This window comes from Protopterus annectens, chromosome 4.part0 (genome assembly GCF_019279795.1).
Source record: "Protopterus annectens isolate FY-2018-M chromosome 4.part0, PAN1.0, whole genome shotgun sequence".
Taxonomy (NCBI): domain Eukaryota; kingdom Metazoa; phylum Chordata; order Ceratodontiformes; family Protopteridae; genus Protopterus; species Protopterus annectens.
Genome location: NC_056733.1, coordinates 875100940 through 875125939, shown reverse-complemented (window position 1 = coordinate 875125939; position 25000 = coordinate 875100940). Strand labels below are relative to the sequence as shown.

Genomic DNA, 25000 nt, shown 5'->3' with positions numbered 1-25000 from the left:
AAGGAATAGAAAATAAAATGAAACATAAACCACAAATAAATGATCAAAATATAATTCCCAAATACATTTACCTGAATAGCAAAACATTAATATTAAACTAAAACAAACTCTAAAACTAAATTATAAATGTGCATGTGTTGATATATTCCCCGGTCATCAAACTGGAAATAAATAAATAAAATATGAAATTGGCACCTCTGTCAGTCAGTATTATATTATGGAGCTTGTACTATGTATTATTATAGCAATAACCCACGCCTGGGTGTGGGTAATGCGGGATTTACCCACGGTTGGCATGGTTTGGTCCCGAGGCGCCCGAGGCACCAAACAAAGACAACCGTGGGTAAATCCCACATTACCCACACCCAGAAGTGGGTTATTGCTATTATACTATGACATTATTTAAGAAAAAAAATAATTACTTTTCTTAAATAATGGCATTGTATAATGCCTCTTTGCTGCCCTTCCGCAGCTGTCCGGTATCCGCGACAGTTCTGATGTACTGCACATGCCTACGCAGTACATCAGAGCTGTGGCCAAAAGCAATGGAGAAAGCAAGATCTCCGTTGCTTTTACTGTTTTATGTTAAATGGTTTAACATGAGACAGCTTTAAAATAAGCAACGGAGATGTCCGTTGCTTATTTTAAAGCTGTCTCGCTATGTTAAACCCATTTAACATAGTGAAACAGTAAAGCAAGATCTTGCTTTCTCCATTGCTTTTGTCTGTCTCGCTATGTTAAATGGGTTTAACATGCAGACAGCTTTAAAATAAGCAACGGAGATCTCCGTTGCTTATTTTAAAGCTGTCTCGCTATGTTAAATCCACTTAACATAGCGAGACAGGTTTAAAAAAAAAAGCAACGGAGAAAGCAAGATCTCAGTTGCTTTTTGCACACTGTGTCACTATGTTAAAAGAGTTTAACATAGCGAGACAGCTTTAAAAAAAGCAACGGAGATCTCCGTTGCTTTTTTTAAACCTGTGTCGCTATGTTAAACTCTTTTAACATAGCGAGGCAGTGTTTTAAAAGAGACTTATAGTAATGGAAAAAGTCCAGGGCGACTGGACCTTTTTCCATTAGTATAAGTCGATTTACAACGTGCACGCTGGCCAATCAGAGTGCACGTTTTGGAATATTAATGGGGGGTCATGGTATAATGGAGCTTTTTTCCTCGGGCCTCCACTGAAAACGGGCTCTTTGAGCCCAGTGGACCTCCCTGGTCATCAAACTGGAAATAAATAAATAAATAAATAAATAAATATTTCTCACTATAAACTGTTAAAAAAACACCACAAAATAAATGAAACTTAAAAAAAAAGATAACACTTCAGAAACAGACTAGGAGACCACCCATGAGTCAGCTCATTTATAAAAACCTAATTAAACTATATAAATCCCTCTCTAATATACAACATCCTCAATTACTATGTCATTCTAAAATGAAAGTAAAACTGTAACCCTGCCAAAAAAGACAGATAAAATGAATAAATGGAAGACGTGAGTGTCTGCTTTATGTGATACATGGAAAAGCTTGTATTATAGGATTAGTAACTCAGTTTATGACTAATGACAATGCCACTTAGCACAAAACTCATTCCCTTAAATATATAGTAAGATAGTAGAGAAGATTTAGATATCACATATACATATATATATATATATATATAGAGAGAGAGAGAGAGAGAGAGTGTGTGTGTGTGTGTGTGTGTGTGTGTGTGTGTGTGTGTGTGTGTGTGTGTGTGTGTGTGTGTGTGTGTGTGTGTGTGTGTGTGTGTGTGTGTGTGTGTGTGTGTGTGTGTGTGTGTGTGTGTGTGTGTGTATATGTGTGTGTGTGTGTGTGTGTGTGTGTGTGTGTGTGTGTGTGTGTGTGTGTGTGTGTGTGTGTGTGTGTGTGTGTGTGTGTGTGTGTGTGTGTGTGTGTGTATGTACGTGTGTGTGTGTGTGTGTGTGTGTGTGTGTGTGTGTGTGTGTAGACAGTTTTAAACTGTTATGTATATATTTACAGTTAACATGGGTAGAAAAGACAATCCTTGTTTGAGATGTGGAGAATGTAATGATACGCTATTTCATTTTTTTTTAAAGAATGTGAGAAAGTTAAAGTGAGGTTATTGATTTGCATATAGGCAAAATTATTTCAGTGAAATCATTTCTGGACTTTTCTAAAAGAAGGTACATTTTCTGGAAGTGATAAACACTGAATTTTAAAAAGGTATGCTAAATTCATCACATTGTTTAATTATTAGTGTTACATTTTAGAGAGTATAAAATATAATTTATTATGAATATAATCTCTGGGAAATGGCAGATATTATTAATAACAATATATGACCAATTTTACAGGAAGTTCATGAATTTATTTGAACCCTGGCATGAAACAGAATGAAGAATTAATGTAGATTCTGAAAAGCTTAATATAAATGAAAGCTACTCTTGAATTGACTAAAGATTTATATTTGTAAGACTGAATACTTTTTATAAAACTAGTGTGTTATTATCTGAACTTGAAAGCTTTTAATGTTATTTTTTATAAAAATATTGGATTAATAATACTGTAAAAGAAAATCATTATGTATATGGTATAATTTTTTTCCATTAACATACATTTTTGAAGCACTGGCAAAACATTTATTTTCAAAATTCCTAGCCAGAAGGAAGATCTTTAGGCTTCTCATAAAGATATGACTCAGTCTTTTCAGTTTTAGCTAACAACCATCTACCATATTTGCTTTAACCTGCTGTAGTAATCATTCAACCAGCAGTACTTTTAGTTGAGTCAGGCCTCTGTATCGTGCATAGAAACCAACTGGACAGAGGCACAACAAACTAATGGGCACAGTATTTCTAACATAAGGGGCGGCGTAAGCCACATAACTTTGGGCTAGGCTTATAAATGCCCTAGGGCAGTTAGCCTAGTATAAACCTATGAACCTATGAACTGCAGTGATCACCCTTTACAGAGATGGCAATAAAGATCAGTGTAATAATTCCTGGCCTGTCTCCATAATTATTTCATAGTTAAGAAATTAGCTAACTGTAGTAGGTGATTAAATAGCTTAGCAACCGACATCCCACAAGCACTTTCATAAAGTATTTATATATAATTGTAATACATTTTACCAAACAAAAGTAGAATTTTCTCAAACATCTATTCCAAATCTTTGGGATTTGTTGAGAACAAATATATTGCATTTAATGGCATGGATTATATCTGTCCTAAGTAAACCACTCGAGTATAAACAGAAACTGTGTAATATTTTCAGTAAGGTCCATAATGTCAAAAGTAGAATGTTTATACCATAACATAAGCCCCACGCAACTTTTTCACCTTGCAGTCTATCATTTACAGAATTAACACAAGCCCTGTGTCTTAAGTCCATGAAAGCAGCTTACTTTTTGTAAATCTATAACATTTACCAGAGTACATCTATACAAGCTCAGGTCTAAAAAGCTCATATAAGACATAATAAAAAAACTGACTAAAGACTCAATGACCCGTCCATTAAGAATGTTATAGACATGTTTAATAGTATCATTATTACGACTCTTTATGACATCACAGACAAGTTAACTGCATGCTTTTGTAATTAAAACAGAGACATCCAAAGACCAAATTACCACCATAACAGCTACAAACAAATGAAATCCGATTGTCATGTGCTCAATGCTAGATGTCTAAATTTCAAAATGCACTCGCTCAAAGCACTCCTTAAAATGGAGAACATTGACATTTGTGCTGTAACAGAGACCTGGTTCAAAGCAGCAGAAAACACACCTGCACTACCAGGCTATAATTCATTCCAGACCTTTCGCCCCAGAACTTGGACCGAAGCTCCAAAGGCAGTGGTGTTTCCATATTCATAAAGGATGTGCACACCTCCAGACTGATAGCCAAACAATGCATCAGAGATACTTCAGGTGCAGCTAACATTGGTAAGACAGCGATTCAGGTTGTAGCCTGCTATAGGTCCCCAACCATGTCCCAAGACTCACACTCCACATTCCTAAGCACTGTGGAGAATATTAGGGTCCAACCTAACACTGGGTGACTTCAACTACCCCTCCATTAATTGGGAAAATTACTCATGTACCAATACACTTGCCCAACGTTCCCTAGAATTCATTCATTCCAATGCCTTGGATCAGCTCATTCTTACCCCCATTAGAGGTAGCAACATCCTTGACCTGGTCATTACTAACATGGGCGACTGTTGCTCTATACCAATAGTCAACGTATCTCTGGTTAGATCAGAAAACAAACTAATCACCTTGGAACTTAACCCCCCCCCTCCACAAAGGTAACCACCATGAAAAACTTCTCCAAAGCTAACTTTGCGCTCCTAAAAGCAGAGGTGGCTAACTTCACAGCACCCATGCAAATGGAGAACAGTTGCATGACTGCTGAATCATACACCAATGCACTGTACAAACACGTGCACAAATGCATGGATCTCACCATACCCAATAGAACCAAGACACTCTTCCAAAAAAAGGAAGCCAATCTGTGGTCCCCTGCCATAAACAAACTCTACAACAGAAGGAGGAAACTGATGCAGAATAAGATGAAGTCCCAAGACTGGAAAAACTCCCTTATCAGCCTCAAGAAAAAGTTGAGATCCCACAACAAATCCTCTAAAGATAGCTATGAAAATAGAATTGCAGCAGATAGTAAAGACAACCACAAGGCCTTCTATAGTTACGTAAAGAATCTCCACAGTAATAACCAGATTTGCTCTGAGCTACTGCACAATGGTACCTCTTATACCAAGCCAACAGATATTGCCAATATACTGGCCAACAGATTCATTGCCAACTTTACCCCTCTCCCCCCAAAGGACCAATCACAATACCAGTAGATTGCCAGGCAGCCAGTATTACTGCTGCACAGTTTAAAACAGCACTGTTTAAGGCCATGATTACAGCTTCTATGGGACATGACAATATCCCTGGCTGTGTTCTACATGAACTACAGAGTGAACTGACACCTCACCTGTGTGCCCTGTTCAATCACAGCCTCAACTCAGGCTTTGTTCCTACTGAATTGCACACTGCTACAGTCATCCCTCTCCACAAAGGAGGAGCAACTACAGACCCTGGGAACTATCGCCCCATTAGCCTGATGAGTCTGATATGCAGAGCTATGGAATGCATCATCATCATGGGCCTAATAAACAAGGATTAAGGGAATCTCCAAACTCCGGATCCCACACAGTTTGGTTTTGTGAAAGGTAGATCATGCCTGCTCAAACTGGTCAACTTCTTTGAGTCAGTCACCAGCGCTGTGGATGAAGGCAAGGTGCCAAAGCCTTTGATACCATTCCCCAGTCAGGGATCATAGAAAAACTCAGTAAGCTAGGCATCAACCCCTATATCACTAGGTGGGTTGCAAACTGGTTCACAGATAGAACCAACAGTGTGAAAGTAGCTGACTCCAAGTCAGAATGCCGACCAGTCAATGGTGGAGTACCACAGGGTTCAGTCCTGGGTCCTCTCCTGTTTGGTATCTCCTTCTCTGAAGTCCAGGACAACACGAAGGGACTCTGGCTGACAAAGTTCACAGACAATTGCATGTTGGGTGCTATTATTAACTCCCCAAGTGATGTTGACATCCTACAGAAAGGCCTCATTAACATCAATGACTGGTGTCAGAACCATGGCCTTAAGCTCAATGCCAACAAATGTGTCATCATCCCCTTTGGGAAAAACCCAATTCCCATGAATTACCACATTGACACCATCCCCCACTCTGGAATCATAGATAAACTTACTAAGTTGGGCATTAATCCTTATGTCACCCAATGGGTTGCTAAATGGCTTACTGATAGAACCCACACTGTAAAAGTAGCAGACTCCAAATCCAGCTCCAGACAAGTGACAAGTGGAGTACCTCAGGGTTCAGTCCTGGGGCCGCTCTTGTTTGGCATCTACTTCTCTGAAGTACAGGTCAACACTAAGGGACTCTGGCTAACAAAGTTTGCAGATGACTGCAAACTGGGAGCCATTATTGAATCCCAAATGATGTGGATACTCTACAAAGGGCCTTACAGAAACAGATGCTTGGTGCCAGAGCCATGGGCTCAAGCTCAATGCCAAGAAATGTATTGTTATCCCCTTTGGGAAAAACATGTATCCATGAATTACCATATAGGTGGCAGTACACTAAACACAGAAAGTGTGATAAGAGACTTAGGGACACAGGTGGACAGTGGTCTCACCTTTGATAACCACATCGCCACAACAGTCAGGAAATCCTTCTATGTGGCACACCTCATCACGAAGGGCTTTTCATCCAGAAAAAGGAGGTCATTGTCCCACTGTACTCATCCCTCATTAGACCCATTATAGAATACAATGCCCCATTTGGTATGTACCTCTCAAGACATCTGCAACAACTGGAAAGGCCTCAGAAATACCTCACTAAAAGAATCACAGGCCTAAAGCAGATGCCCTATGCTGACCGCCTTAAAAACTCCAGCTATACTCTGTGCATATCGTCTACTCAGAGGCGATCTCTGCTTAACATACAAGGCCATGTCAAACCCAGAGCTGTTGGACATGCTACACTTAAAGAAATCCCAATCCCTCAGAGCTACACACTCCAGGGATCTAAACCTTGTCATCACAATAAACAAAACATGTTGGAGGGATAGGTTCCTGACCCAGAGACTCCCCAGACTCTGGAATAGATTGCCCATACATGTCAAGCAGAGTGCCTCTTTGGACCTCTTCAAGAGGAACCTTGACGATTGGATGGGAGAAAGGAAATTCACCCCAGGGATCACGTCAGTCACCCTGCTAGACAGGGGTCCAGGAAAGTAAATAATGTGGGAAGAAATATTCAGGGAATTGTTATGGCTAGGCTTGTATTGGCCCTAGGGCTGATAGCCTAGTACTAACCTATGAACCTATGAACCTATGAACCTGATGGTAGTCCACTGAACACAGAAGGCATTATAAGTGATCTGGGAACACAGGTTGACAGCAACTTCTCTTTTGACCACCACACTGCCACTGTGGTCAGAATATCCTATGTGACACATCTCATTACAAGGGTTTTGCATCCAGGAAGAAAGAGGTCATTGTCTCCCTCTACTCTTCCCTTATCAGGCCAGTCATTGAGTACAATACCCCATTTGGCATGTACCTCACTAGATACCTGCAACAACTGGAGAGGCCCCAAAAGTACCTCACAAAGATGATTCTAGGCCTTAAACATTTGTCCTATTTGGACAGACTCAAAAAAAATCCAACTATTCTCTGTCTCATATCACCTACTTAGAGGAACTCTGCTTGACTTACAAAGCCATGTCTAACCCAGCTCTGTTAGAAATGCTACATCTAAATAAATTCCAATCCCTTTGCACCACATGCTTCAGAGACCTCAACCTCATTGCCCCACAGTCAACAGAACGTGCTGGAGGGACAGGTTCATAACCTCACTGGCCCTCTTCAAGACAAATCTTGATGAGTGGATGGGAAATAGAAAATTCACCCCGGGGATCACTCCAGTGGCTCTACTCAACAAAGGCACTGGGAACTAACGTTGGGTGGCATGATGCCAGCGTAATTGTATGGGCTAGGCATATAAAGGCTCCATGGCCATTAGCCTAGTACACACCTATGAACCTATGTTCTATGCTGGTAAAAATTTAAACTTGTTCTGCAATTTCCATCCCAAGTTATCCTGCAGTAACTAAACTATTTTCCTGAAGCATATCCTAGTACCACAGAATGATACTCAATCAGCACATCACTGGATCAGACATAATAAACTTTTAGTAGATATGACAGTATGGACACATACCTCTTGACTGTCCAGATTATCGCAGAATATCTAGATTTTTGCCTCAGATTCTTGGTCTGTTCCTCATAAAATTTGTGTTTTTTGCCATACCACTGGGATGATCTCAGGACTGATGTCACTAAATAATTACGTAAATTTGAGTTTCAGACTTCAAATTCTTTAGAAACTGTATCAACACAAACATTGTTATTCTAATGCATTTCTAATTTTAAAAGAAAAATATTTAAAATCTGTCCTTATGTTTGGGCCATCCCCCCACCCCCATTATGTCAGGCTTTGTCCAGATTTCTTGCACTAAGAGGTTGAGAACTATGTATGGACAAGAAAGAAAAGATACAAATATCTGCTAAATATTACAGATAAGAGTATGGAAATATTATATAACCCTTGATAGTATAAGAAATTATGATAATCTTCAGCCCCTTGTTATGTAATCTCCCTAAAGGTCTACTGATCTAAGCGCATCATAGCGCTGTTAACCTCACTGTTTGATACAGCTGCTAAATGAAGTTAGTTACATTGTTACAGTCTGCTGATGCTGACTGCCTGCTCTTACCCAGTCAGTGTCGACAAAAACATGTTAGTATGTTGCATTAGTGATGGAGAAGATAAAGATTATATTAGCTGACACTACGATAATTGGTTTGGCATAATGTTTACTCCATGCAATGTATGCCATTCCTGCTAAACTGCAAAACCCTTTAGTTTTATTATTTTTATTGCATTGAGTATATCTAGTGTCTTTGTGTGGTTCTTTATCTTAGAAAAAAAGAAAAAAAGACACAGAAATGTGTAGACTTTATAAGTCATTCATTGCAAAAGAATTAAAAAAAATGAAAAGCAAATGAAAGTTACGGACCAGGCATTGCTGTATCCATCTTTGTAGAAAGCTGCTGTTTTACCTGCCAATTTCTGAACAAGGTCCTGCATCTGATGCAACCACTGCTTTTTTGTAAAGGTACATGCCATTCTGTGGAGGTGCTGAGCGTAATCCAAAAAAGAGCCCCAGGAATAGACAAAGTGCTACCAGCAGCAAAGCCAAGACTCCAAAAAAAACATGCTTCTTCTTCATTCTCCTGCAGAAAAAGAAAAAGCAAGGAGGTAAAACAGCTTTCAGCTAGCAGGCACAGATCTCTCTCTACAAGACTTTCAGCTAACAGTGAAGATCAGACAGGGTCAGCCATCAGTACAGTTATTCTAGAATGTACAGAACTCATACGTAGGTTCATATGTGCACTAAGCTAACAACCACTAGGGCCTTTCTAAGCCTAGCTGTGCATCCTAAATCTCTGACAAGTTCTGGTACCCTTGATAACTATATGCAGGGGCTTGGAGGATGAAACATTTACATGTACCTGATATTGTAGCCACACATACATTCACCCCTGTGAGATTTGAACCTCCTACCTCTCTGGTTACACAATCTAATGAACAAACTGGAATAGTAATTTCTTGCAATCTGATCTGCTGATCTCTATATCACTCCCATATCGGTTTTTAACCTCCTAATCCTATAAGTTATTAACCTGCTATCATTTGATCATTTTTCTACATTATTCTAATAATAAATCACTATGTAGTTCATTGCTTTAGTTTTCTACTGAATGAATGAAACTGATTTGCATTTTGTACAGAATTACATATATCAGTTCATTGCATTTCTACCACTATGTTTTAAAAAAGCTGTTGATTGAGTTGTACAAATGCCTTTATTTTCAAAACTGTTCATGTTGAATTCATAACCACAAAAAACTTGTTTGTGATTATTTGAGTCTACACATCAGTATAACGTTTATATTTCTGAGTTTTTCCACCAATGAAAAAGAACCTATTGTTAGACCCATTTGTCTATTCTTGGTTAACAAAGTATAAATAGACAAAAATGAAATTAAAGTGATGGAAACATTTACTAACAATACAGTCCAGATTTTGTTACACAGTCAGTATGGCTGTGTGAGGGTACCATGGCAGTCGATCTTTGAAAGTGACAGAGTTTTACAGCACTATAATACATGAGCTCTCATTTTACCCATGTCTGATATATTTTTTATACATTTGTTAAAACTAGGTAAGCCAACTGGACACAAGTATTCCTTTTTATGGGAGAGTTGGGATCACTGTCTGGTTAAATGACTTACCCAGAACCAAACATTAGGCAAATGGCAGTGGAAGGAATCAAACCCTGTACCCATAGTTATGGAAAGCAGCTTATTAACTTTTACATACATTACTCAGAGTAAGGCAGAAAGCAAGAACACTGCAGGGGACAATGTGTATGTGAACCCTACCACAGGTACTATATTTCTTCAAAGGGAACATATGTAACATTATATCAGATGGCCAGAATGCTAAAGAGTGTGTCACCCTCAACAAGGAGTAAGATGGTAGTTAATTATGGGGCAATAAAATGTAGGCTTTATGTTTCTTAGTTATTATCCTCTAGACAAACCATTCAACTGGTAATGACTGGTGAACACAGAAATTCACATGGCAGCTTCACAGATGTCCTTTGTTGTGACACTATGGAAAAGGTCAGCAGAAGCAACAACTATTCTGATGTAATAACCTTAGATGGTCTCTGTTAAAAATATCACTATATCATAACAGAAGACAATATAAAGAAATAGATGCTTAAATAATTGTTTTTTGCCACTGGAATTCCTTGTTTCCCCTTACTAAAGGAGATTAAGTATTCAATCATTTTGAGATCCTTCACCTTGTTACTATACAATATCAGCGTGCATTATCTAAAATACGCATTAGTCTTTCTGTTCTTTATTCTTCCTGTGGGTACAGTGTCAGCATGCATTATCTAAAATACGCATTAGTCTTTCTGTTCTTTATTCTTGATGCGGGTAAAACACTGAAACTTAGATGGAAATGATTGAGGTAGAGGCAGAAACACCCTGCAAGAAAGATTTAACCAAGCTAGAATCTTCACTGTGTAACACCTTAAACTTTCTGTAGTGGAGACCCATGGGATATATGCAAATGATCCCTGAAGGACATAGTATTTCAGCTACATGGCTTCTGAATGCCCATGACTTTTCTTTTTAAGTATTTGTGGGTACACTCAGGCCAATAAAGACAAACCTCACTAGCTGTGGACACGCCATCCTTCAGACTTTTTTGGACTTCTTCAGTACAGCATAAGTGGATTATTTGGCTATGCTTTAGGACTACAGAGCTTTAAACCCAGCTGATATCCATAAATATTAAGGTGCCTGCAAAATATAACAAATAACATCCAATCAAATGGAAAAAAAAGTTACAAAGACAAAGCATTCAGTAAAAGCTGCAAGAAAGACTCATACAGTGGTTTGTACATTTATTAACAGGATAATTTATTAAAAGGATAGGGCACCAATCCGAATAAGGGATTTTTTAGGTTCAGACCAGGAGCGAACAGAGTACCTGTAAAAAGTATAGGAATAAGAAGAGCAAAACATGTGAATTATTATTCACTGGGCTGATGTTTACCTACCCAAATCAAAGTTTTCCAAAGAGAAAGGAAAGATGTTACATGTTTACGTGTTGAAATGTATCTAAAGTCATTACTTAGTTTGGTTCATTTCCCAGACTGTGGAAGAGTGCTGCTATGGGTCTTGGAACTGTCAAAGGCATTCTCACAACCAGCTGGGTGCCCGTAAATGTGCAAGATGGCATGATAGTCATATATACTTCATTGAGTTAGCGAGAATGGAATGAAATACAGAACATTTTTTTTGGCATTTTACATTTTTCATGTAACTGGCTTTCTAGCCTTCCAGATGGTCTACAAGACCTGATGAGACAGACATGGCTTATCAGCATAGTAGGAAATATCATGCATGCACACAGGTTGAATGACTTGAGGTTGGACTGCAGTGCCTTTCCTTTATGGAAGTGTTAGAAGACTCTGGAATATTATTATGTATACTGGAGACTGAGCTGCCATGTCTAACAAAAGGATGAACAACACTTAGCTGCATCAGAATGATAGGGCTAAGTTTATATGAGCAGAAACATGTCATTCCTTAAACAAGACTTTCTGTATTGGGGAAATTTATAGAAATGTATGCATAACAGATTCTAGGTATTTTGAACTGACATTTTAGTGCTGAATTTTGGTAATTCATCACTCAACTGTTAAACAAACAAGCAACTTGAGGATTTCATAAACCTCTAAGTAAATGACTCTGTCCATTTGTCATTCGTTGGTTAGGGTAAATCCCTTACTTAGTGAGTCAGTAGTTGTATTCTGTGCTCATTTGGTAGACAGACAGACTGGATGGAGAGTTAATTCTGCATGGCTTGGTTTTATATGTTTCCTGTCTCTCTTCACAGAGAGCATGCAGGGCTCTTCTTCCACATTGTTAATGACTGACAATTAAGAATGCTAAGTGGTACTATAAATTCAACATGACTAAGCAATGTTATGGCAGCAGCACATTTCTCATTCATGGACTAGCTCTCCATTTCATAGTCTATATATATTTATACCTGCATACATGTATGTGTGTGTGTGTGTGTATATATATATATATAAACATATGTGTGTGTGTGTGTGTGTGTGTGTGTGTGTGTGTGTGTGTGTGTGTGTGTGTGTGCATGTGTGTGTATATATATATAAACATATGTGTGTGAGTGTGTGTGTGTGTGTGTGTGTGTATACATATATATATATATATATATATATATATATATATATATATATATATATATATATAAACATACGTGTGTGTGTGTGTGTGTGTGCGTATATACACACACACACACACACATATATATATATATATATATATATATATATATATACACACACACACACACACACACACACACACATATATTTATTTTTATTTTTTATTTATCATTTGTTGACCGGGAAAGTCCGACTAGGTTCCACAGAGCCTGTTTTCAGCAGAGGCCTGGGGAGAAATGCTCCAGATGCATGTCTTTGGAATGTGGGAGGAAACCCACACGAACACAGGGAGAACATGTAAACTCCACACAGAAGGCACCCCAGCCGAGAATCAAACCAGTGAACCTCTTGCTGTGAGGCGACAACGTTAACCGCTGCACCACTGCGCCGCCCATATATATATATATATATATATATATATATATATATATATGTATATATATACACAGATTCCTATTACAAGAATGAAAGTTCACTACTTTGAACTTGTAATAGTAAGCCTCATTTCTGCGAAAGTTTACTTTAACGAAAGTGAACTTTTGCATAAGTGCACTTCACCGAAAACACTGCAGCACAGTGGAGGACATAAAAAACAATCTATGTCCTCCACTATGGTGCGATAGTCACAGACCTTAGGGTTAGGGCACAGGTTAGGGTAAGGGGATAGTTAGTAAAGCTATCCCCTTATCCAACCCATGCCCTAACCCTAAGGTTTGTAACTATCGCACCATAGTGGAGGACATTGCTATGTCCTTCACTGCGCTGCAGTCATCAAAGACCTTAGGGTTAGGGCACAGGTCATGGTAAGGGGATAGCCCTACAGGCTATCCCCTTACTATGACCCATGCCCTAACCCTAAGGTCCGTGAGTACTGCATGGAAGTTCAGTACAACACCCGTTCATTGTAATGAACTTCGCGTAAGTGCACTTTCGATTAAGTGCACTTTCGCTGCAGTGAGCATTCCATGCACTATTTTGAATTAGTGAAAATTTGATCTAGTGTATGGAACCCATGTGTGTATATATATATATATATATATATATATATATATATATATATATATATATATATGCATATATGGTTCTCCCTCACAAAGTCGAACGTTCCAAAACTCGAAATGCATATGGCCGATGCCATATGCTTGAATTTCGGAAGCTCGACTTCATGAAAAGGAACAAAAAAAAACAAAAACGTAACACAAAAAAAGTGTTTTTGCAGGGGGGCAAGCCCCCCACACCCCTCTACTTATTTATTCCAACTCCAAGATCACACTACAGTGAAGAAAGGGAAACTCACATTCTAGGCTGTATACTGTTCCCCATTCACACAGTCGAGCTTCTACAATTTCGAGCATATGGTCTCGACCATATGCATTTCGAGATTGTGGCCTTTTGACTTTGTGAAGGAGAACCATATATATATATATATATATATATATATATATATATATATATATATATATATATATATATATATATATATATATATATCTATAGTTCTACTTTAAAATGTCAACTTACCTGAGCATTGACTTTCAAATCAAGATGACAATATTAAAACTTCAGAAAGCCAAACTCCCGGAACATCGCAATTTCACTCCAGGAAACTAACCACTAGACCACCATGGTGAGCTTTGCCCTGTTCTCCACCATAGTGCAATGTTGGAGTTGGTATGTTTAGTTAGGGGATGTGGGGAGTGAATCCCTCCACATGGGGGGGTGTATGGGTGAAGCCCTCCACATTGGTGGGTTTAGTTTGCTTCCATTCGTATTGTAGTCATTGGTGGCCAAGAGGTTAGTGTCCTACAGTGAAACTGCTATGTTCTGGGAGTTTGGTTTTCTGAAGTTTCAGAGCTGTCATTTTGATGATTTGAAAGTCAACATTCCGGTAAGTTGACATTTTAAAGTAGACCCTCATATATGTATGTATGGGTTCACTGTTATTGTTAGAAAGTGGTTTAGGTTGGGATCTGTTTAGTCAACCACACTTGGTTGACTAAGCAAATAGTTGATAGGTGTGTGAGATCACACACTTCTTGGGGTTGGGGAATGTGACCTTTTCCTGATTTCATGGGATCTCAGATTTAGTATAGCATGGGGGTGTAGTGGCATGCATCCCCCTACATGGAGGTGAAGGGGGTCTTGCCCTCTGCAAAAATTTTTTTTTATGTTTGTTTCTTTTACAGTTTTGCATGTGCAGAGATTGTTTCTCAGCACATGTGTAATAGAGCTTCAACATTTGTGTTTTCAACCTTATGAGGACAATGTTTTTACATTTGACAGTTGTGTTGAGTAGTTCATGAAATTCCATATACATAGATCAGTATATGTATATATGCATATTATGTAGTAGTCAGTTATTTACTATTTATTTAGATAACTTACATTTTTAGTAAGTTGTATTACCCCTAAAAGTATCAACTCTTTTTAATTTTCCCAAGTCTTTTGGGTTTCTAACACCATGACAGGAATGTACGATTAAAGTTCATGAAATTAGTATTATTATCCATTACTGCTTGACACCGATAAGCCTCTGCTAGATTAAGCAGAGAAGTCATCTTAGATTTATTCTCTTCATGTTTCAAAACTTTCCCTGTATTTGGATCTTGTGAGGTCAACAGATATGTGTGGATTCCCACGACTGCAGGTCTATACATATAATCAATTTCAAGGAAGCCCACCCCTCCTTCCTAATGGGTAATATAAAATCTTGGTATGCACTGATTTTTATAAATCATTTGGTGAGCATGAAGCATCTTTCTTGTTTTCCTGTCTAATCTATCCAACACGTTTTGAAGCCAGTCAGTTATGCCAAAACTGTAAGTTAGGACATGAAGAGCAAATTGGTTTATAGCTTGGATTTTGTTCCTAGATGTCAGTGCTGTTTTCAGGATTAATTTAAGTCTTCTGAAGTATTCCTTACTAAGTTTTATTCACATTTGTTAGTGTTTTATTTTTGATCCATCATCAATTCCCAAATATTTATACACTCCTTCTTGCTCAAGTTCTTTTATATCAGATTCTTGTCCTAAACTGATGTTTTCCTGTCGTTGCAATTTTCCTGCTTTAAAGGGTGCTTTCGCACATTTATCAAGACCAAATGGCATTTTTATATCATCTGAAGTTTTGACAACTTGCAGTTGTGCTTTAAGTTCCTCATCTGATGAGCTATACGGTTTTAAAACATCGATAAAGAGAAGATGAGAAGTCTACACTTTGTTGTTTTCTAGGACCCAGATTATAGCCATAGCCTAAGCTGCTGAGTAAACATATTAATGGGTTAAAGGCAAGGCAGAATAGTAACGGTGACAGAGAGTCACCCTGGAATACCCCCCTTTGAATTTTTATCTGTGGGATGACAATTTGTCCTTTATCATGGCTTAATTGTAAAGTGCTCTGCCACTGTTTCATGGTCACGGTAATGTAGTTGATCAGTGAGAGATGTATCTTATACATTTTTAAGCACTCTTTTATCCACGAATGAGGGGTGCTATCAAATGCTTTTTTGTAGTCAATCCACACCATACTTAAGATTCTCCCCCTTTTTACAGTTCTCCACTATGACTCTTTATTTAACAACAAATGATACTTTGTTCCATATGACTTTCTTTTATTGCCCTTTTGTTCAACTGCCATAATTGAGTTTTCTTCTAAATGACTATAAACTCTGTCGGCATCAATTCCTGTGTATAGTTTATATGTTGTTGGAAGGCAAGTTATTAGTCTAGAATTTTTAGCATAGCTTGCAGGTTTACTCTTAAGGAGGAACATTGTTTTTCCTGTTGCTAGCCAGGTTGGTGTCTGTGGGTGTGCATATAAATAGTTCTTACTCATGTCTAAATCTTCATGCAAAGATGTTAATACTTTTAACCAGAAGTTAGGTACTGCATCTGGGCCTGAGGCTTTCCAATTAGTGGCTTTTCTTAATTTTGCTTTAATCTCTCTAGCTGTTACCTCATCCCATTTCATATCCTGTACCTTTAAACTTCTTATTCTTTCTTTTACTTCTTCTATCCATTTAGCATCTTTGTTATGTTCCACAGGATATTCATAGATATTTCTCCAAGATGTATCTACTACTACTTTTTTTGGCAGTCTTTCAATTCCTTTTACCTTATTTCCCAGTTCTCTATAAAACCTTTTTGGGTATCAATAAATTGCTTATTTTGCAGTTTTCCTTTATATTTATCTTTGTATCTTCTAAGTTTTTCCACCTGTGCTGACATTTTAGTTTATTTGCGATACTGCATGATTGATCCTGGTCTATTCTAATACTGTGCATTGCTTTAATCACATCTGTCTTTCTTAGTATTTTTGCTGATCTGTTCCTTCTACTATACTTTTCTAACACTGACACTTCTTGTCTTAATTGCTTTATAATTTTCTCTATTCGATATTTCCATGATGGTATTTGATTTCTCCCTTTCCTTTCCCTCAATACCCTGTGTTCTTGTGGTAGAACTTTATCAGTTATTAATTTAGCAGCACAGTAATATATCCTGTTTATTTCTGTTATATTGCATGAATCTCTATGGGCAGGCCTAATTACTGTGTTCATTTGTTTTATCAGACTTCTGATTTTTTGTGTTTTATTGACCTTCTGGAGTCTATTTCTCTCATTGATCTTAATTTATCCATCCATGTCTATTAAATCAAGCAGTTATTTATTTATTTATTTATTTATTGCAGTTGGTTTACCAGGATAGTCCATTGGGCCACAAGGAACCCGTTTTCAATGGAGTCCTGGGGAGAAAAGCTCCAAAAATACATTTTACATTCTTACAAACATATATTCACACAAACATTTCAAGTTTAACAATAGGTAAAAAAGAAAGAAAGAAAAAAATGTAACAGCTAAATACAATGTGCAGAAAGTACATAATAATAATATTTATTAGCTCAGAAATATCCATTTAATACAGAGTAGTTAGGAAAAATTAGTTACTGGAAAGGAAGAGGAGGTTCAGTGACATGATGAAGTGGAGGAAGAAGAGAACCTAGGGGCTTATCAATAACTTCTGTAGAATCTGGGTAGATTAAGATGAGGCAGAGCACTGGCGGATGAGAGAAGGAGAAGAGTAGGTTATGTAGGGTGGGAGCAGGAGCATTCCCACTGAGATGCTAGGTGTGTATAGAGAGATTTTTTGAAAGCAGAGTGATTAGAGGTGGTGCGGATGAGTGAAGGAAGGGAGTTCCAGATGTGAGCTAGGTTGAAAGGTAGAAGGTTTTTGCCTGGGGGATATGTAGGTTTATGGACTTTCAGTAGGTTTTGATTGTTTGATCTCAATACTCTATTGGGAAGATGCATATCAAATGCGGAAGAAAGGGAAGGACAGAGGGAGGGGTTGAGAATAAGTTTGTGGGCTAGAGTTAGCTGAGTGTAAGTGAGTTGATTGGGAAGTTCTAGCCATTTTAGTTTCTGGAGGGAGAAACAGTGGTGGGTGGAAGACTTGTGGCTGGTGGCAAATTTTGCAATTTTGTTGTAACAAGAGGAAAGTTGTTTTTTGAGGGAGGATTGCAGATTAGTTAGGAGTGGGGCACCATAGAGAAGGGAGGGGATAAGGAAGGATGAAGCGAGTGTTATTTTAGTAGCAGAGGTAAGGTACGCTTTTGTCTATAAAGCATACCAAGTTTTTGGTGAGTTCTTTTGATATTTTTTTGTAGATGAGAGGTAAATTTAAGTTGGTTGTCTATTTGTACCCCAAGTAGCTTGGTCTCTGTCACCAATTCTAGGGGAGAGTTATTTTGGCTAGTGATTGAAAAAGTGTTCAGATTGAGATGAGTAGCTTTAGAAGGAGTAAAAATCATTAGCTTTGTCTTGGAGGCGTTAAGAGCTAGGTGGTTTTGTAACATCCATTGCTCTGTTGTAGAAAAGGCATCTTGAGTTAGTTTTTGAAGTGTAGAGATAGAGGTGGCTGAGCAGATGATAGTTGAATCATCAGCATATTGGATGATGTTAGAGAATGGGATTGATTTATGGAAGTCATTTATAAATATGTTGAAGAGAACAGGACCTAGAATGGAGCCTTGTGGAACACCTGTGGGGGTACTAAGGAATGAGGAGGTAGTTTTTTTCCATCTTACTGCTTGCTTCCGGTTGGATAGGTAACTAGAGAACCATTGCAAGGAAGAGGAGGAGAGGTTAAGTTCTGAGAGTTTAGTTATGAGCAGGCTATGTGAGATGGTATCGAAGGCTTTGGAGAGGTCTAGTAATAAGGTAGAGACAATTAGGCCAGAATCACGAGCTCTATTTACTGTTTCAAGGAAGGAGAGGAGGGCTGTCATTGTGCTGTGGTTAGGTCTAAAGCCATGCTGTGTAGGAGTTATAAGGTGATTTTCTAGGAGATGAGGGAGGAGTTGAAGATGGACACATTTTTCTAGGATTTTCGAAATGGGGGACAGGATGGCTATGGGACGAAAGTTGTTGATGTTGTTATTGTTGCCCCCTTTGTGGAGAGGAATAATATATGCTTGTTTCCATATTTGGGGAACTGTGCATTCTTTTAGGGAGCGGTTAATTAGGATGCTGATGGGATATGCAAGTGTTTCAGCAGCTACACTAAGAAAGTAGGAAGGTATATTGTCAGGGGCGTTGGTACATGGTTTCAATTTTAGAAGCAGTTTCTTTATAGAGGATGTAGACATGGGATTGAATGAGAGGAAAGTGGAGTTGGGGGAGGGAGAGTTGGAGGGTAGAGGTGTTTGGAGTACACGTTCGGTAGTGGAAGTGGTAGAGGAGTTAGAAGATGGGGAACAGGAAGTAGAAGTGATGAAGGATAGGGTTTGAGGCGGAAGGGGTAGGGGGGTGTTAGACGGCATAGTGGGGCTGGAGAATGAAGAGGTGAGTTTTGCAATTGAATCAATAAAAAATGAGTTAAATTGGGTGGCCAGATCTAGTTCAGAGGCATTTGAGTCAGGGGTGGGAGTATCTGGTGTACTAGGATGAAGGAGACTGGAGATCCCTTTCCAGAATTTCTGAGGGTTATTTTTATTTTGGTTTTGGAATGAAGAAAAATAGTTTCTTCGATCGGAGGTGGTGAGTTTCTTTGCTTTATTTCGAAGCATTTTATATTCATTAAGGAGCAGACTTGTTTTGAGTTTCTGGTAGCGTGCCCAGACTTTATCCCTATGTCTCATGGTAGCAAGAGTGTGTGTAGAGAGCCAAGGGGCTGATTTTGTCTTTATTCTCTTTGTCCTTAGGGGAGCTTGAGAGTCAAGTAATGTCAGGAAAGTTGTATTAAAGTGTGACACTGCTATGTCTAGTGGAAGGGTTTTTAGGCAGTTCCAATTAACTGCTTGTAAGGAGTTTACAAAGGTAGTTGGGTTGAAATGTTTTTGGTCACGGATAGTTATATAGTTGTGGGTTTGTTGAAGGACAGTGGGAAGTCGGTTGGTGAAAGTGGGTGTGTGATCACTAAGGGAGTCTGGAAGGGTGCCACTGTTGGAGAAATAGTGAGGGTGGGAGACAAGGATCCAATCCAGTATACTTCCAGTGGAGAGGTTTTTAGCAGGGCGAGTTACTGAATTGATTAGTTGAGAGAAATTGTATAGGTTAATATTTGAGGATTTTTTGGAGATTGAATGCAGGCCCAGTTGATGTTTACATCTCCCCTGATTATGGTTTCATTGGTAATGTTACTAGACATCCAAGAGAGGATATGTTCAAGTGTGGAGATATTATCCCCTGGGGGTATATAAATGGAAGCTAGACAAATGTGTTTGTGGTTATTGATTTCTAGTAGAGTAAGGAGAAGTTCAGCATTGTTAAAGTGTGGAGTAGGTTTATTGTAGGGAGTGACTGCTAGGGAGGATGAATATATGAGGGCCACCCCACCACCTTTTTTGAGAGGTCTGTCTTTCCTGATGATGGAGTAGTTTGGGGGAATAATTTCAGAGTCTTTTATATGTGGTTTTAACCAGGTTTCAGATATAGACAGGATGTCAGGTTTATTGTGTATGAGCCAAGCATGGAGGATTGGGACTTTATTTACTATACTTTGGGAATTGAATGCAGTAAAAAGTAAGGATTTATTTGTAGTTGTTGTAGAGGAGGGGCCTGGGTTTGGGTGGATATCACCAGACAAGAGAGTACTAATATGATATAGTATCAAACAGTGTATGTGGGCAGATAGTAAGGTAAAGATATTGGCTTCTGTTGTAGATTGGAGGGATTTGCTAGTAGCTATAAAGATGGGAAGTGTATGGTAGGAGAAGAGTTTGTATTGGAATAAGAGGAGATAGTTGGAGGGATAAAGATAAGGGGAAATAATAGAGTATGATTGAGGGAGAGGTAAGTTCTGATATTTAGTTATGTGGAAGTGTTGGAAGTGTAGGGAAAAAGTGGGTTGGGAGAGATGGATGTAATGGAGTGAAAAGAGGAGAGAGAAAAGAGAAAGGGAGATGAGACAGAGTTTTACAAGCATAATTGGAGGAAAAAGACAGAATAATAGTTGTGAGTAGAGTTGGATGGTATATAGAGGACACTAATTATAGAGCAACAGGTGAATTTCCTATGTAGTATTAAGTAGTGGAGAGTAGTACTATATGTGGGGGGTGTGGTGTGGTGTGGGTGTGGAAGAGGAGTGTTTAGGCCAGGAAAGGAGATGATAGGGGTTTGTAAGAGGGCTAGTTTTGGCGGGAAAAAAGGGGTGCGTGTCTAGATGTATGTTGCTGATTGGAATAGACTAGCAGTGGGTGTGGTGTATGGAGGTATATAGGTAGATGTGCTGGGGGCGGGTGGAAATTGGGGGCAGGGTAGGGGAGCGGAGTGAGCCCGTAGGGTGAACGGAGCGGGTAGAGCCCAGTGGAGCAGAAGAGGAGCGAAAAACTATCAGTAGAGCAGTGTTCTAGAAGGGTAAGTAGCTCATTTTCTTCCAAACTGAAGGCACATCCCTTGTTTTTCAATTTCTGCGGACATTCTATAGAAGGTTCTATAGCATCTTCCTGTGACACATTCTCATCAATTTCATCCAGTGCCGTCCGTTGCTCTATCATATGGGAACTCACTGGCCTATCACTCCTTAACATTTACTGCATCAGAGTTTCCAGTTTCTTGTTCCTTCCCTTGCTGTCTAGGTTCAAGTAGACATTTATACTGGTTTCCTGTGGAAGGCTCCATATTATCATCATATGGCACCAGACCAGTTGCTTCCTGTTCCACTGGTTTCCCCTTAATTTGGATATCCATTGCTCTATCCTGCTGTGGTGTTTTCTGAGTTAGATTTTGTACACTGAATCCTTCACCTCGCAGGTACCCCATAACCTCAGTTTCTATTTCTTTTACTTCTCCATTACTGATCTCCTTTTCTACTTTTCCTCTTTGTCTTCTTAATTTTTTGTATTGTAATGTTTTCCATGTCCGGATTCCTTTGCCTGTATTTCTCTTCAGATATCTTTGGTGCTACTCTTTTTTTATTGGTTAGTTTTGCTTTCTCCTTTACATAAATATTACACCATATTAAATCTCTTTTTCTTTCCCATGTCCATATTTTTTCTTCAGATGTTTCCTGATATTCCTGTTTCTCCATGCTTTGGGGATGACTCCATCTTGTTGTGATGTAACCTGTGTTAGACCTTCTACATCAAATCCTTCACTTCACAGGCACCCCATAACTTCAACTTCTGTTTTTTTTTAACTTCTGCTTTACTAATCTTCTTTTCTACGTTCCATCTTTGTGATATATTTTTTTTATTGTGATATTTTCCATATCCAGATGCCTTTGCCTGTATTTCTCTTCAAATATCTTTGGGGCTGACTTCTTTAGATTGATTTGCCTTTCTCCTTTGCATAAATATTGCACCATATCAAATCTCTCTTTCCCATGCCCATATTCTTTTTTATACTTTTCAAACATCTCTTGGTCTTGTTGTTTATATTCTCGCACTTCCTCGGATGCTTTTTTTTTCCAAACAGATCGAGGTTTCTTAATCTATATACTGTTTCTCACAAAGCTGTTGTATAAATGAACACACATTTTCATTTGAAGCTTCTGACAGTTTTTCTTGCGAACGTATTTTTCTTTCCTCTAATTTCCCTCTTAATTGTTTTGTGTACCTTGTGTCTGCAAATTCTGGGCTTTTTGCATAATAGTAACAATACATAATTTCTTTCTAATCCTGAAAAAGTCCACTTTATCATCTTTATGGCTCTTCTGTGGCCTATCTGTTTTTGTGATTTTTGTGGACTGCTACTTCCATCTACAACAGGGGGTATCCTCCCCCTAGGCCTGGCCGGGCCCCATTGTAGGAATGTTTCTGTATTTTGAGTATTCTACACTGTCATCTTTTCCAGTCCTGGCACCAGTGTGCCTACCAGGATTGGGCACATTTTTTTATCCTGGGTCTTATGCACCCAGCTATCTTTTTTTAGTTTTTGACCTACTTCTGTCCATGATATATGCTATATAAATACAGTCTATATATCAGTGTCTCCTTGGTGAGATTTTGTGAAAACAGGTTCCACCTCATGAAGGTACTCACCAAGACTTGAGGATGAATTCAATGTCAGCATTACTACACTCCTTTGCTTGCTGACTTTTCATCTCTTCATTCGGATATCAACTCTCTAATGTGAGTCTCTCCTTGGTGTGTGGGGGTGCCCTTACATAAAAGTGGCCTCTCTCCTGCCATGGGAATTATAGGCCTCCTAGTCTCATTAGTATTTGTATGACTATGAAACATATTGCAACTGAACTAATAAACACTTGCACATCAGTCTGTCTTTGTGAAAGGCACATCATGGCTGTCCAGTCTAGTTGAAATCTTCAAAAGGCTTACTAGGGCAATGGATACAGGCCTTTGACACTATCACTAATGATAGGAGTATTGACAAAACTCCCCCAATTCAATATTAACCCATCTGTAGCTTACTAGAGAATGTAAAAGCCAGCACCCAAATAGTGCATTCCTCTGTTAAAGCCATGAAGTTCTTATATTGTTTCATTAGGCCTTGAGCTCCCAGCTTATGTTGATAACAAAGTTCACCTGCCTTTCATGTATTCTTGCCACCTGTCTCCTCCTTTCTGAGGATGGATAACGTTGAAAGGGAATGGGTTTTTCACAGATGTATGCATCCTCTTGTCTCCAAGTCAAAAATCAGGTGAAAGAAATACCTGCTTTCTCTGCTTTACTACACAATGCATCCCACAACTGGAACTCACTTTCAGCCTCACAGAGACAACTGCTGTGCATACATTTCTTGCTGACAGTTAAATTGATTTTGCTATCAAGAAGTACCTTCTTGGATACTGCATATGCACATACCACATATGAAAATGCATAGAAAACAAAACTAATGGCTCATCAAAGTCACCCTGGTGCAGTAACTAGTTATTTCATAGATGGCTTCCTTCACACTCCAAAATACCATCACTTCATAGCACTCCTTTCATATTTACCAGCATCTTGTGAAGCCAGCATTAATCTATACTGCACTACTCTCTCTGGTAATGATTTCTAGGGAATTACTATTCTCTCTTTCAAGTAATATTTCTTTAATTCACTCAAATTGCTGCCAACTTATGATGTTGAGTAACAAAGCCTCTGCTATTCCTAGATCACTTCCCTTAAGAATCTTAGCCTAGTTGTGCAAGAGTGAATCACAAAGCTATTTTTAACTCATTGCTACAGGAAATAAAGTTTGTCAAATAAAAGTCATGAGTGACAGTAACGTATCTGCACGGCACTTCTGTTGCTACTAAACTTCTTCCATTGGAACAAGTGGCTAGAGATAATGCAATCATATACAAAAGTTAGGAAATCATATCACTCTGTAAAATGAGAGGGCCTGGAGAGTAGGTTCAGCTTTGAAGCTGGCAAGGGCTATTGGAAACAAATCCATTTTATTGCTTGGGGAATAGTTTGCCTTATGCAGCTGTGAAAAAACTAGATATTTTAGCAGCAGTGACCATAACAGTAACATTATGAAAAGAGACTAATCAGAAAATTATATAAATAAATAAATAGCACAAATATGCATAAATGACAATTCAGAGTCAGGTTAAAAAAGGGTAACCCCCCCAGTACAACAAAATCAACATTTAAAGCATGTTCCCTTCTTCTTTTGTCATTCTTTGCTGGATACCAAAATGACCAGTTTCAAATATATCCTAAAGATATAAGCATAAAGTCTCAGTACCACACATTCACACATTATTAGTCCATGAATGTGATGAAAAATCCATTTATTGACATTCACATCTGAAGTTAGGATCCAAGAAGACCCCTATAGTCATGATTCTTTTATCACTAGTACTTGTCCATAACCAACTGTATGTTACACAGATTGCAGTTATTTTACATCGTTTGCCTCATGTAAAGGAACGAATGTGCCAAGGACTGAATGTGTAGATGTTAGTAACCAGTATGTCTGCAGTTTCTGACTTTGATTTAATCTGTTTTTTTTTTACTTTATCATCAGCAATATGCAATTTTCCAGTGAACACACAGTGTTTTCTTTCTTTATTTGTTCCCCTCTATTTATCTAAACCTGCTAGTTATCCTGATTGCTGTCCTGT

General features: G+C 38.5%; 1 protein-coding gene across 1 annotated transcript in view; it reads right to left on the bottom strand.

Annotated features, from left to right (window-relative positions):
• GGT1 (gamma-glutamyltransferase 1) overlaps positions 1 to 25000 on the bottom strand; it is a gene marked incomplete in the record, with an annotated part of 1527627 nt that overhangs the window by 443250 nt on the left and 1059377 nt on the right. Inside the window, 1 exon segment of the mRNA XM_044068834.1 lies at positions 8704 to 8877. Coding sequence (XP_043924769.1) covers positions 8704 to 8877 — 174 coding nt within the window.